The 15,188-nt window shown below is 39.8% G+C and overlaps 1 protein-coding gene across 1 annotated transcript in view; it reads right to left on the bottom strand.

Annotated features, from left to right (window-relative positions):
• Positions 1-624: 624 nt before the first annotated feature.
• The window catches only part of NRL (neural retina leucine zipper), a 35,795-nt gene continuing 21,231 nt past the window's right edge, over positions 625-15,188 (bottom strand). The window contains exon 3 of the mRNA XM_075341018.1: positions 625-2,833. Within this exon, the coding sequence (XP_075197133.1) occupies positions 2,456-2,833 (378 nt within the window). The 3' untranslated portion in view covers positions 625-2,455. The remainder of the gene's footprint in view (positions 2,834-15,188) is intronic.

Genomic DNA, 15,188 nt, shown 5'->3' with positions numbered 1-15,188 from the left:
TATGTTGAAATAATGATGTCTCTCATTCTGTAATAATGTCTCAGTCCTGGCCCCTATCCTGAAATAATGTAGCCATCCTGATCATCATCCCGTAATAATGTCCCTATGCCAATTTCAGCTTATGGCCTTTCACAGGCTAGTGCTGCTTATAGATATTGCAGTGGAGGGAGTCGGAGGCTCTCTGTGCTGCAATGCATTTCAACTGAATATACATGTACAGTCATGGTAGCACCCTGTGTGACCTTGATCATTGGGTACAACAACATTTTTCCACTTTTGCAGACAAATTTAATTTTTGAATCTTGTGGCCAAATCTTATAAATTTCAGGGTTCAAAATGCTCACTATGCCTCTTGATGGGTGTAGATAACAAAAGTTTATATTTTAGGGTGTTTGGGGTGGGTTCGTCTGTTTCTGTACCTCAGTGTGTGCCAACTTAAGAGATCATACCATGTTCATAATAAATGAGCAGATACCTCACCAACACAGATGGAAGTCCATGATGAAAGCTCTGTGGACCAACTATGTGCAAAGCCATTAGGTCTCATATTTGGCCAGTCAATAAATTAGGAATTGGGTCAAGACATGGTAAAAAAAACTGGTAACAAGAGATTCTGCTGTAAAAACTCTGTATCTTTTATTTGTCTATCTTTAAATATATATTTTTCCTTTTATATTTTTTTTTCGAATACAAAATAATAATATTATTTGAAGAAAAAAAACAATTCTTAAAACTGTTCACAACACACGGCCAGATCTGTCTAGTAACACGCTAGCTTTGCCCCTTATGTGCAGGGAGAGGAGACGCAAAGTGTTGCATTTTATTGAAACTCACAATCACACACATAAAAAATGCAATAATTTAATGTTTCCCTCAAATAAAACCAGAAATTGCTTCCGCTCCCTAGCATGGGAATGAATGGTGTAGAAAATGTAAAGAAGAGAGCCCCTGAACAGGACAGGCTCAGCCGGTCCATCATCACTCAGTCACATACGTTCTAGTTAGCTGTAGGAGAATCGGTTGTAATTGTATCCTCCTGGGAGATAAATCACTTATTAATGAGTGCAGACTACACTCGGTGGCTGAGATACGGCCATTTAACTAGAATCTGTGGAATTTTTCTCAGTAGCATCAAGAACAAGCTTGACTATAAATGGGAAGTATTAGAGGGGGCAGACTATAGCAACCAATGACATTGTTGATTTCAGGGAGTATTAGAGAATCTGTTAGCAAGTTTTTGCTATGTATTCTGAAAGCACCTTAAGGTAGGTACAGAGACCCCGATTCCAGCGATGTGTCAGTTAGAATAGAGTAAAATAGAGCAGTTATGATAGAATAAAGGGGGCTTTACACGCTACGATATCGTTAATGTTTTATCGTCGGGGTCACGTTGTTAGTGACGCACATCCGGCGTCATTAACGATATCGCAGTGTGTGACACTTACCAGCAACCTTAAGCGACCACAAAAATGGTGAAAATCGTTCACCATGGAGAGGTCGTCCCAAAACCAAAAATCGGTAATAGTTGATTATCGATGTTGTTCGTCGTTCCTGCGGCAGCACACATTTGCTGTGTGTGATAGCGCAGGAACGAGGAACATCTCCTTACCTGCCGCCGACCGCAATGCGGTAGGAAGGAGGTGGGCGGGATGTTACGTATCGCTCATCTCCGCCCCTCCACTTTGATTGGCCGGCCGCTTAGTGATGCCGGACGTCCCTCCCCCTTGAGGGAGGGATTGTTCGGCAGTCACCGCGACGCCATCGACCAGGTAAGTGCGTGTGACGCTGCCGTAGAAATAATGTTCGCTACTGCAGCGAACACACGATATCGCACACACGACGGGGGCGGGTGCTTACACGCTCGATATCGCTAGCAATTGCTAGCGATTTTGTAGCGTGTAAAGCCCCCTTAACAGTTTTCTCTGCTGCAGATTGAGCTGAGCTCAGCAGTTTAGCTGTGTTTAGCTGTGTATAATCCCAGCTGCAACACAACTTTCTGCGTACATTGTATAGAGATAGAGAGCTGCTAATCATTGCTGAAGGCAAGGTTGGACTAGGTGGCAGGAGGCCAGTTGTCCGGTAAGGTTAATCTCCTGCTAATAAAACAACGATTGTATTGAAACAGCAAAACTCAGCCCAGTAAGTGACACATCACTATAATCAGGCACTCTACTCCCACATTAGGGTGCTCTCAGATTACATAGCAAAAACCTGAACGATTCCCTTTAAAGGGCGCCTCATGTGTGAATTCTGGGAATGAATAATTATGTTGTGATTGAAATAAGAAAACTTGTGTTTTTCTACTCAGAGAAATGAAGAAGTGGCAGTAAAAGGTTCTAAAGCTTTTGAGTTGCACACTAGGGGCATTTTAGAATAAGTTTCTTATATAAAGAGTTAGGCCAGTCTTCTGCATGACGTAACACCTTATGTTGGATCCAGTCTTTTGATTTGAGTATCACAGGAAGAGCTCAGCTCCAGGCCCCGTGTCTCCCCCTACTCCCAGCACATCCGACCCGGTCCCCCCTCCTGTGGCAGTCAGCAACTTCTCATATCTTGCTCTCCATCCATCCCTCTCTCTCGTCACCCGAGCGACCTCCTGCTGCAATTGTTGAAGTTGACGAGAGAGCTGACACTTCTCTGTCTCCAGGACATGACGTTGCTGCACCCGCTTATACCGACAGGACTGGGCATAACCTCGGTTCTTCAACGTGCGCCTTCTTTGCTTTAGTCGCAAAGCCTCTTCTTTACTGAAACCCCGCAGTTGGCGATTCAATTCCCGCACAGACATTCCTACCAATTGCTCATCAGAAAAACGTTCAGACAGGGGAGATAGCTGTGGGAAAATACAAAAGTATTAGCACAACAATGAAAATATTTGTTTATACTTAAAATCTATGATGTCTGATATAGTCCAAATTCACACTATCTTTTAACCACATAGGTAAGGATGCTAAAGAAGGCTATTTTCTCGCGTGGCTACCAAGGATCCCTACAGATTACACCAAAATCCCCAAAATTAGACTTTGTTCATACAGCATTAGTTTGGTTTTTATGTTGAATCTGTATTAGTATGTCAAAACTAGGAGTGTATAGGCCCTAATACACATTAGGGTTGCCCAAGAAATATAAATATTAAAATGGCATAGAATAAATAAAAACTCACCCTCCCTGATGGTTTACAAGTTCTATTCCAACTCTCCTGATTCCCCATTCCTCATGGTTCTTGTAGTTCGCCGGTACAGGATGTGTATCGGCAACCATCGTGAAGAGGGAGGAAATTGCTCTGGCAGGGGAAGTTCCTCCCTTGTCGCGATGGTTACCCGATACACATCCTGTAGCGGCAAACTACAAGAACCATGAGGCCAGCGAAGGAACGTAAGGTAAGGTGAGCATACTATGTGTACCTTCCGTTCCATCGCCGGCCTCCCGGTTCTTGTAGTTTGCCGCTACAGGATGTGTATTGGCAACCATCGCAACGAGTGAGGAACTTCTGCTGTCAGCCGCTACTCAAAGGCAGCGTGCTGGCCAATCAGAGGCAAGCGGCTCCTGGCTTTGACGACAACGCTCTTGTAGTGGAAGTTCCTCCCTCGTCGTGATGGTTACCCGATACACGTCCTGTACCGGAAAACTGCAAGTTCCAGGAGGTGAGCGATGGAATGGAAGGTAAAGTGAGCATAATATGTGTGTGTGTGTGTGTGTTTGTGCGTGTGTGTTTGTGTGTGTTTGTGTGTGTTTGTATGTGTGTGGAATGGCACAATAGGGGACCATTTGTGGAACGAATTGTCTGCATTGCAATGATTTCCTATGGGAAATCTTGCTTTGCTGAATGAGTAACTTGGTTAACAAGCACACTCCCAGAACGAATTGTTCTCGTTAACCAAGGTTCCACTGTAGTTAGGTCCAGAAATATTTGGACAGTGACTGAATCTTCGTGATTTGGCGTCTATATGCCACCATTTTAATTTAAAACGAAACAATTGAGATGTAATTGAAGCGTAGACTTTCAGGTTTAATTAAAGGGGTTGAACAAAAATATCCTGTGAAACGCTTAAGAATTGCAACCATTTTTGTACAAAACCTCCTCATTTCAGGGGCTCAAATGTAACTGGACAAATTTACTTTACCATAAATAAAATGTTAATTTTTAATACTTTGAAGAGACTTCTTTGCAGGTAATGACTGCCTGAAGTCTGGAAGCCGTGGACGTTACTAAACGCTGGGTTTCCTCCTTGTGATGCTTTGCCGAACCTTTCTTTACTGCAGCTGACTCCAGTTGTTGCCTGTTTGTGGGACTTTCTGCCTTAACGCCTTCGCCACCCACTGATTTCCCATTTTCGTTTTTTTCCTCCCCTTCTTCCAAGAGCCATAACTTTTTTACTTTTTCATTAATATTGCCATATGGGGCTTGTTTTTTGCAGGATGAGTTGTACTACTAATTTTACCATATAGTGTACTAGAAAATGGGGAAAAACATCCAAGTGCTGTAAAATTGCATGTTCACTATTTGGTAAAACTGACCTAGCATTATGATTCCCCAGGGGAGTACGAGTACGTAGAAATCAAACATGTATAATTTTACTTTTATTTAATTGGTGGAAAAAAATTCAGGGTTTGAAAAAAAAATATTTTCTTTTTGGAGCCATTTTCCAAGACTCATAACTTTTTTATTTTTGGGGATTTGGAGCTGTATTTGACTTATTTTTTGTATCCTGAGCTGATGTTTTTTAATTATACAATTTTTTGGTAGATGCCATGTTTTGATTGATTTTTACTGCATTTTATTGTAATGTTATGATGGCCAAAAAAACATAATTCTGTCGTTTATTTTTTTTTCCATTATGCTGTTTACAGATTGGATTGATTTTTCATATTTTTATAGATTGGACATTTCTAAATGCAGCAATACCACATATGGATATTTTTTATTATTGTTTTATTTGCAACGGGGCAAAAAGGGGGTGATTTGAACTTGTGGTGTTTTTTCCTCAATTTTTTATTGTATTTTTTCCTCATCCAATCACTTATGATTTCCTATGAACACTCAAGGCCCCGTCACACACAGAGATAAATCTTTGGCAGATCTGTGGTTGCAGTGAAATCATGGACATATTGTTCTATTTGTACACAGCCACAAACCTGGCACTGATTGTCCACAATTTCACTAGAACCACAGATCTGCCGCAGTTTTATCTCTGTGTGTGACAGGGCCTTGACTCACAGAAGGTATTCACAGGACATTCATCATGACAGAGACATGGGTCACACTTTTTGACTTTTTAAACTCAAGCTCTATTTTTTGCAAAATGTAGAAAACTGTTGATTTGACCACTCTTAACATTTTCTGTTATCACTGCGATGGATTTCTCCTTTTCTCAGCCTAATTATGGTCTGTTTCATTGAGAGCTCCTTTAAGCACATGTTGTGGGTTCACAGCAACCACTTCCAAATGCAAATGCCACATCTGGAATCAGCTCCAGACCTTATATCTGCTTAATTGATAATGCATTAATGAGGGAATAGACCATGCAGACCATTAAAGAGCTTTTGAAATAATTGGCCATTTACCTTTTGTCCCTTGAAAAAGAGGCAGGTGCATATTAAAGAGCTGAAATTTCAAAATTTTGATGTAAATACTTTCAACTTAAAGCTGAGAGTCTGCACTTTATGCCCATATTGATTATATAACTGTATCCTGAATATGTTTTAGTAAACAGCGAAAATGCCAAAACTTGTGTCACTGTCCAAATATTTCTGGATCTAACTGAATGTATAAGTGCCTACAAGCTCTCCCCCAGCAGATGATGTCATGGAAAACAAGGATCGGGCATTCTGATTTCCAATGCCAAACCCTTAGTATTCTTAGGGGAGATAAGCAACAGTTTGATTAGCTTCACGGAAACATATTTTTAATCCAAATGCAGGCTGTCATAAAAATGGAGAGCACTCGGACCTATGTTACGCAATTGGGCTGTTCAGGTGACCTCTTTTTTGCGGACCAAATGTGCATGTGAGAAAAATTGCAGCAGATGAGACACGCCTATTCATGTCTAGGAGTGCGCAAAAAATATCGGCTCCCATACAGATTAACTTTATGGCCTCCAATTGTTACAGACACATTGCAATTTTCTTAGCATGGAACACTGTTTTTGGTCATGAAAATGTAACTCTGGATGATATATAAAAACAGATGACATATGGATGCCATACAAATGACAATACAGGTGAAAATTCATTCATTTTTTCGGGATGAAAAGTAAACAATTTTTTATATGCTCATGTGAACTTAGCTTTACGAGTAAGGCTATGTGCGCAGGTTGCGTACAGTCACTGCAGAAATTTCTGCAGCGATCTGAAGAGCACACGCGCGCTTCAAATCGCTGCAGAAAATGTCCGTAGTGAAAAAAAAAAGCCAATTCCATGCGCTCTGCCTGCAGCTCCTGCCATAGACAGAGCAGGAGCTGCCGGCAAAGCGCACGGAAGAAGTGACATGTCACTTCTTAGAACGCGCGCTTCGGGCAGCAGCCGAAGCGCTGCGCTCTAAGACGCCACGTGCGCACGTCTCCTGCACAATCTCCATAGATTATGCAGGGGACGCAGGACGCATGCAGTTACGCTGCGCTACAAAGCGCAGCGTAACTCCATGTAATTACGCAACGTGCACACATAGCCTAAAGGTACCGTCACACATAACGAGATCGCTAGCGAGATCGCAGCTGAGTCACGGTTTCTGTGACGCAGTAACAATCCCGTTAGCGATCTTGTTATGTGTGACACCTACCAGCGATCAGGCCCCTGCTGTGAGATCTCTGGTCGTTGCCGAATGGTCCAGGTCATTTTCTTCAAAGGCGATGTCCTGCTGGGCAGGACGCATCGCTGTGTTTGACGCTGTGTGACAGGGTCACAGTGACTGCTGAGATTGTTATACAGGTCGCTACTGCGACCTGTATTGTTCCTGCATCGCTGGTAAGATCTGACTGTGTGACATCTCACCTGCGACCTCCCAGCGACTTACCTGCGATCCCTATCAGGTCGCATCGTTTTCGGGATCGCTGGTAAGTCGTTGTGTGTGACTGGGCCTTAACAGTTTACAGTTTAATCTACAGGATAGTGTATAGTAAAATGAAATGTATCACTTCATTATCACTTATCAGACAGAAGACATCAGATAGAACAAGTCTGCTTGATTACCTCAGATAATCCCTGTCATAAAGTTAAGATTAGCAATAGGATAGTGTTGGTACTTTATATGGCTCATCAACTCATAATTAATGCCTATATGTCTTTAAGCAGAGATGGAGCATAATATTATTTAGTTGCTCCTAAACACATATATATCCACACACACATATACAGCTCTGGCAAAAATTAAGAGACCACTTCCAAATTTTCAGTTTTTCTGATTTCTCTCTTTATAGGTATATTTTTGAGTAAAATGTAAATTGTTCTTTTATTCTATAAACTACTGAAACGTCTCCGAATTTCCAAGCAAAAAATTATGTATTTACTTTCTGAAAATGAGAAATGTTCAAAATAACAAAAAGAATCATTGCTTTCAGACCTCAAATAATGCAAAGAAAACAAGTTCATAATCATTTAAAAACAACAATACCGATGTTTTAAGTCAAGAAGAGTTCAGAATTCAATATTTTGTGGAATAACCATGATTTTTAATCACAGCTTTCATGCATCTGCATCTTTTACACTGCTTTTGGGTGACCTTATGCCACTCCTGACACAAAAATGTAAGCAATTCTTTGTTTGATGGCCTGTGACTATCCATCTTCCTCTTGATTACATTCCACAGGTTTTCAGTGGGATTCAGGTCTGGAGATTGTGCTGGCCATGGCAGGGTTTTGATGTGGTGGTCCTTCATCCACACATTGATTGACCTGTGTGGCATCACACACTGTCCTGGTGGAAAAAACAGTCCTCAGAGTTGGGGAACATTGCCTGAGCAGAAGGAAGAAACTCTTTGATTCATCAGCCGCATATAAAGTTATCAGAAAAACTAAAAATATGGGAGTGGTCTCTTAATTTTTGACAGAGCTGTATTTATATATATATATATATATATATATAAAAATATATCTACAGTGTATACACAGTCATGAGGAAAAGTGTTTGCACCCTTGATATTGTTCCAGAAAATGAAGTATTTCTTCCAGTAAATGATTGTAATTATACCTGCTTTGTCATACACATATTTGTTTCTTTTGTGTGTGTTGGATTAACAAAAACACTGAGGAAAATTAGACATAATTTTACACAAAACTGCAGAAATGGGCCCAACAAAATATGAAAATCATACCTGAAACCAGATAAAAAGGGGAGAAGTTGATTCAATCTGTGCATTGTGTGTCTGTTTGATCCACACTAAGCATGGTGAGCATAAAAGAGAACTTGAAAACCAAAATTGTTGAAAAATATCAACAATCTCAAGTCCATCTTCAGAGATCTTGATGTTCCTTTCTCCATGGTCTGCAACATATTCAAGAAGTTTACAATCTATGGCACTGTAGCTAATCTCCTTTGACATAGATGGCAGAGAAAAATGTATGAAATTTATGAACGTTTCCAATGCAGGATAGTCCGGATAGTGCATAAGAAGCTTCAATTTAGCTTCAAATAAATTCTAGATGTCCTGCCAGCTCATGGTGCATCAGTGTCAGCATACATTATCTGTCGACATTTAAATTAAATTAAACACTATGGCAGGAGACCCAGGGGGACCACACTGCTGACACACAGACCTAAAAAGTTAGACTGCAGTTTGCCAAAATGTACGTGAGTAAGCCAAAATCCTTCTAGGAAAGCGTCCTGTGGGCAGATGAGACCAAAATAAAGCTTTTTGGCTTTTTCGTAAAGCACATCATTCTGTTTATTGAAAACGAAATGAGGCCTACAAAAAAAAGAACACAGTACCTACAGTCAAATATGGTGGAGGTTAAAAGATGAAGCCCCCAGAAATGGATGGAACCAAAGCACTGGAGAGTTCTGAAATGGCCAGCAATGAGTTTGGATCTAAATCCCAATGAACACCTGTGTAGAGATCTTAAAATTGTTCTTGGGAGAAGTCACCCTTCAAATATGAGAGATCTGGAGCAGTTTGCAAAAGAAGAGTGGTCCAAAATTCTAGTTCAGAGGTGTAAGAAGCTAGTTTATGGTTATAGGAAGCAATTGTAGTTATTTATTCTAAAGGGTGTGCAACCAAATATTAAGTTGAGGGTACCAACAATTTTGGCAGGCCCATTTATGACTAATTTGCCTTTCTTTCGCTTGTTTTCTGTTGTTCCAATACACACAAAGGAAATAAACAGGTGTACAACAAAATATGTATACTTGCAATAATTTTCTGGGAGATACACTTCATTTTTTGGAACAATTTCAAGGGTGCCAACATGGGCCACAACTATATATATATATATATATATATATATATACTTTTTTATATATATATATATATATATATATATATATATATATACACACATATATATATGTATATATATATATATATATATATATATACCGTATATATATATATATATATATATATATATATATATATATATATATAAAAGATACATTTGTACTCCCTGTTTGTTGGAAAAAGTCTTTGTTTGCTGGTTTTTTTTTTAAATTTGTGTACATATTTTTAGGGTGAATAGCCACGCAATAACATGTGTATGGGTATATTACAATACACAATTTTCAAAAATTGTAGCAGAAAATTGAGGTTTTACCACGTAGCTAATTTAATTGCCTTAAACATGTAGAGATCAATTGCTGTCAGCCTTTCTGTATGCAAAGTTACACGTCTGCTCTCATGGAGCTATTGTCACATGGCTCATAGTACTTTCAGTTATAAAGTAACTGATCATTAACAATTTCCTGTTTGATCACCACTTGGAAGTTAGTGATCAATGTGATTGTAAGATGTAGGATGAACACAATGATCTGCAGTATCGGTGCAATATTTAACTTGAACCAGAAAACAAATTAGCAGTAAGATGTTATCCTTGTAGTCCATGTCTCCCAAAGGGTGTTCTCAGTGTCATGTGGTTTCATACAACGCTTTAGGCTACGTTCCCACGATGAGCTTTTAATGAGTTTTTGATGCTGCGTGTCTTTGCTGTGTCAATTGTATCGTGATTAAGGATGACTGTCATCTGAAACGCGTCGAGGATTTAATAACTGCAGATGTTCAGATCAATTTTAAGAATAATGAAGCTTAAAGTTTGGGAAACTGGATTTTATTACTTCCGTGCTGGCAGGAACGTACCCGAGACTGCAAAACACTGACTATACCGGTGAGCTGGTTTGTATGTTTTAGTACATATCCCTGTGGAAACGGATCATAAATACATGTAATCTGCACCTAAGAATGTCATAACATTTTATAAAAGCCAGATTCAAAAACAAAGCAGCTTTATTTAAAGCATGCCATACCTAACAGAGACAAAAAATATGCAGCACCAAAAACACAATAAAAACAATTGTAAAAAAAAGATGCAAGTAGCCTAATTTACATAATAAGTGCAGAAATGGTGCAACATCAAAAACTCACTAGAAGCTCATAGTGGGAAAGTAGTCTTATAGGCAATGCTCCAAGGGGGAAACTAAAATTAATCTCTTTTGTTATGCAAGAGAGCTAACTCGAAAGTACCACAAACTCCTTAACGTGGCTTGCCAAGTGTTTGCTAACATACTCTTATATGCCTGGTCTGTAAAACTCGTTAAAAGGTTGGACATTCACTTATATGGTAGCTACATATAGCGCATGATAGTTTGCTAGATAGTCTCTTATACTGATAACGTGCTTGTAATGATAACTGACGCATGTATGATAAGAAAGTCCATGTTCTTCTAGTAATAATGTTGTTAGTTGGAAATTTCTTCCTTCAGTTGTAAAGAGTTTTTGTGGGATAACATTTTTGCAGCCCTCTTATTCATAGTAGAGATATTGTTGCCATAAATAATCCCTTCCTAAATGCGAACACCCGGACGGTTAGCTTTTTACCCCGGGTTTCACTCCCCACAACTCTCACAAATAGCTGATTTTCACAATGAAGGATGCAGCCAACCAGTGACTACTATGTAGGAAATGATGTAAGTCATAGCAGTCATTCAGATAGATAGCCCAAGTCTAACAAAATGGCCATTTTTTCCCGTAAAGGTGGATCCTTCTATAAGGTCTATGTGCCCTATTAGGATACATGGACAGGACTTGTCTTCATGAGATAACTCCATTACAGTTAAAGGGAACCTGTCATCTGGATTTACCCTTAAGTTATTAGGAGCGTTTTATCAGCCTCCTAATGCTTTCTTTAATGATGCTTGTATCAGCCCTGAGCATTAAATGTAAGTGTTTAAAGACAAAGTTTAAGTGTTAGGGTAAACACACACGGCGAGTAATACGGAGCGAGTGGAATGCGATAAAAAAATCGCATTCCACTCGGACGAATATTACTCTATGTGCCAGCACCCATGAGCGATTTTTTTCTCAGCCCTAATCGGACCGAGAAAACAATCGCGGCATGCTGCGAGTGTAATGCGATCCTCTTTCTCTCGCACCCATTCAAGTCTATGGGGCGAGAGAAAACTCGCACTGCACTCGCATTACAGTGGAAAGCAATGCAGCGCATCAGCCAGCAACAGAGGAGATGGGGAGATAAATCCCCCCTCACCTCCGCAGTGCCGCCCCCCTCCGCAGCGCCGGCCCTCCCCTCCACAGCTGTGGTCTGACCACAGTGGCATGACACTCGGCCACCGCTGTGCTGCGAGCGTGAGCCGAGTGTCATGCGAGCACTCGCACTAATCCCCGTGTGGCCCGAGCCTTAGTGTTTAAAAATTAGATATTAAGGGGACGTTACCTGTGTGAGACATGTAATGACTGAAAGCCTAGTCTCCTGATCTACATGTCTCACACTGGTAACACCCCCTTTCATTTTAAAATAAGCTTTGCAGGCAGATTCTGAGTAAGATCTATGTCTGACCAATAGCTCTTAACAGCTCAACTAATATATAAAGCTCAGTGTATGTATGTGTGTATGTATGTATATATATATGTGTGTGTGTGTGTGTGTGTCTGCTAAATGAATCCGCACCGTCGCATTTACAATCACGAAATTTTGGACAGACGCCCCATGTGACTCAGGAACGTCATACACTATGTTTTGACGGAAAAATTTAACCTCATGCTTTACAGTTACTCTCAAAAAAACATGCCTCCATTAAACTGAATGGAGGTGGGAGCTATAGGTTATTTATAGCAACTGTCAGTGGTTGCTATAGGAACAAAATAAACTGTTAGTATAAGAAGCCGGGCACAGAGACAGCCGGGCAAAGAGACAGCCGAGGAAAGAGAAACACGGGCAAAGAGACAGCCAGGCAAAGAGACAGATGGGCAAAGAGACAGACGGGCAAAGAGACAGACGGGCAAAGAGACAGACCGGGCAAAGAGACAGACCAGGCAAAGAGACAGACCGGGAAAAGAGACAGACTGGGCAAAGAGACAGACGAGCAAAGAGACAGATGGGCAAAGAGACAGACGGGCAAAGAGACAGACCTAGAAAAAGACGCCCCGGTACTACAGCTAGTTTACATATAAAGAAAAACATGTATTTCTCTAGTATAAAACACTTATAAAACACTGGATTGCAGATATCATTTTATTCCGTTTTCTATGACTTACATGTCCATATTGACAGCTTATGAGGGTTAATCCTACTGATAGTTTCTTTTTAAATATAAATCTATGCAAAAAAAATCAATAATTTGTTTTTAGTTGAACTATACAGTATGTTTGGTTAATATATTGGTCTGCATTCATATGCAGTTGGCACAATGTGGTCTTTCCACTCTTTCCCTACACAACCAATCTTAAAGGGAAACAGCTGCTTTACCTGCAAGACTGTATGTTCATGTATAATGGGAGCACAGTAATGATGAGCGAGTTACGAGATACTCGGATTCGCAATACTCGTAACAAGTACTGTCTAATACTCGCGTATGCATTCCAAATAGCGTGTGCAATGCAAGTCAATGGGGAATATTCACAATGTAACGAGTAACCCGAATGCCATATTATTCGCTACTTACATGAATAGTATGGCATTTGTGTTACTCGTTACATTGTGAGTATGCCCTATTGACTTGCATTGCATTGCACACACTATTCGGAATGCATAGGTGAGTATTAGACAGTATTCGTTAAGAGTATTGCGAATCCGCGTATCTCGAAACTCATTGTTGGTGAACAGTTTCGCAGGTGAAAAGCTGTTTGTCTGCAAGGTAAAGTGATTGTACAGGAAAACAATAAAGTGTATGCAGCAGCATGGTTAAAAGCTGCAGCATGACCGCTGCGTGTGAATGCAGCCATAGCGTAAAACAAGCAATAGAATGCGCCTTTGTTGTTGTTACTTATCAATTTTTCTGCATATTGTCACAGATTTCACTTTTTGTGAAATAGCAAGCCAGCCTCAGAATAGGCGTACTGCAGAATTGTCGTCTGCCCTAAATCAGCGTATATTTCTTCTTTCGAATTTCCCATTCATTAGCATTGTATTGAACAGTCACCTCTGCGCTCTTCAATTTTTTCAATGTTTCTCTTTTTCTGAAAAACCTCAGTCTTTTAAATGTGTCAGAGAAAAAAACAGAGAAAGAAATTCGTTTGGATTGTCCAATTCTGTATTTACACAGGACGATGTGGTGATCTGTTTTATATAATTGCTCAAGTCATCTCAAGTATAAGCTATCGATATAATGAACAGCCCTATTTTAATTTATTTTACCCGTGCTAATTTACATATTAATTATCTTGTTAAATATTCATTAAAATTAATACATGTAACAAATACATAATAATGAAACCTCTTTATTATTTTGTGTCATATACAGTATAATACAGTACAAAAGCTATAGACTGCAGAATAATATCAGGAATGGAGTTATTAGCAATGTACCTGTGACCCCACCAACACGTGAGCAATATTACCGTAAATGGTGAATTCTTTCATTACTAGGTTTTTTTCAGACACATTTGGGGAATTAATTTTACACCAGTTCTTTCTTGTCAAAATGTTGTAAAGTTTGTTGTGTGGCACTATTGAAATTCGTCAAAATATCATAGTTATTGTTGAGCGAGTAGTTGACTATTTGTACTCGCTATGCTGTTAGTGAGTACTGTCCGCTACTCGCATATTTGTTACGATGTAAGTTAATGGGAAATCCTTGCTAAGTAGCGAGTAACCTGAAAGTCGTACTTTTCGTGTGAGTAGCGAATAGTACGGCTTTCGGGTTACTCGTTACTTAGCGAGTATTTCCCATTGACTTACATTGTGCCTGCATAGCGAGTACGAATAGGTAACTAGTCGCTCAACACTAATCATAGCTTGATATATTTCTATGAAGTTGTCACGCTCGGGTTCAGGCATGATCATGAACAGTTGAAAGAGCTCATAGTAGGGCTCGTTCACACCACTATATAAATCGAACGAGATCTATTATTTCTCAGAAAACACTCGGACCAATATTATTCAATGTAGCAGTAATGATGACTTTTTTTTCACTGACAGAACCTGTGCCATTTGTATGGATGAAAATCGGACCTTTTTTTATACTGCCGTGTGAGCCTAGCCTTAGGAATAGGCTACATGAGTTTTTGCCGCCCTATCGATTGATTTGAACTATAAGCTACAGCTGCAGTCCACAGCAATGCATTGACTTCTATGTAATTAGGTGGATTGCAGCTGCCATGTAATAGTTAAAAATCAATCAGTACCACCACAAAAAGTCGCTTTTAAAGCCTTAGAAGTTGTGACAAAAAAAGTTTTTTAAAAATGTCTCAATTCTTGCTCCATTAGGGAAAAACACAATAAATGATCTAGTCAGAAGCATTATACTTTTTTTTAGATGCAGCCAATTTATCAAACATTGTGCGTCAATTTTGTTGAAAAAAAGGCAAAGCCTAGCGAAACTGATAAATTCTCCCTTGTTGCCTCCGGTTTACTGAATGTCTTTAGCTCCTGTCAATCTTTTAATATTAGCTGATTAAGTGATCAGTGACAGGTCCGGCTTTATAGCTATAACTGTACTGACAAATCCTGTCACACAGTGACAATGCAAGGTGTCACACATATGTCCTCACAAGCTGAATAATCACTCAGGGGTGACAAATTGGGATATCT

Source organism: Anomaloglossus baeobatrachus, chromosome 1, assembly GCF_048569485.1.
Source record: "Anomaloglossus baeobatrachus isolate aAnoBae1 chromosome 1, aAnoBae1.hap1, whole genome shotgun sequence".
In the NCBI taxonomy this organism is placed as follows: domain Eukaryota; kingdom Metazoa; phylum Chordata; class Amphibia; order Anura; family Aromobatidae; genus Anomaloglossus; species Anomaloglossus baeobatrachus.
Note: the sequence above shows the minus strand (reverse complement) of the source record. Positions and strands in the feature narration are given on the sequence as shown.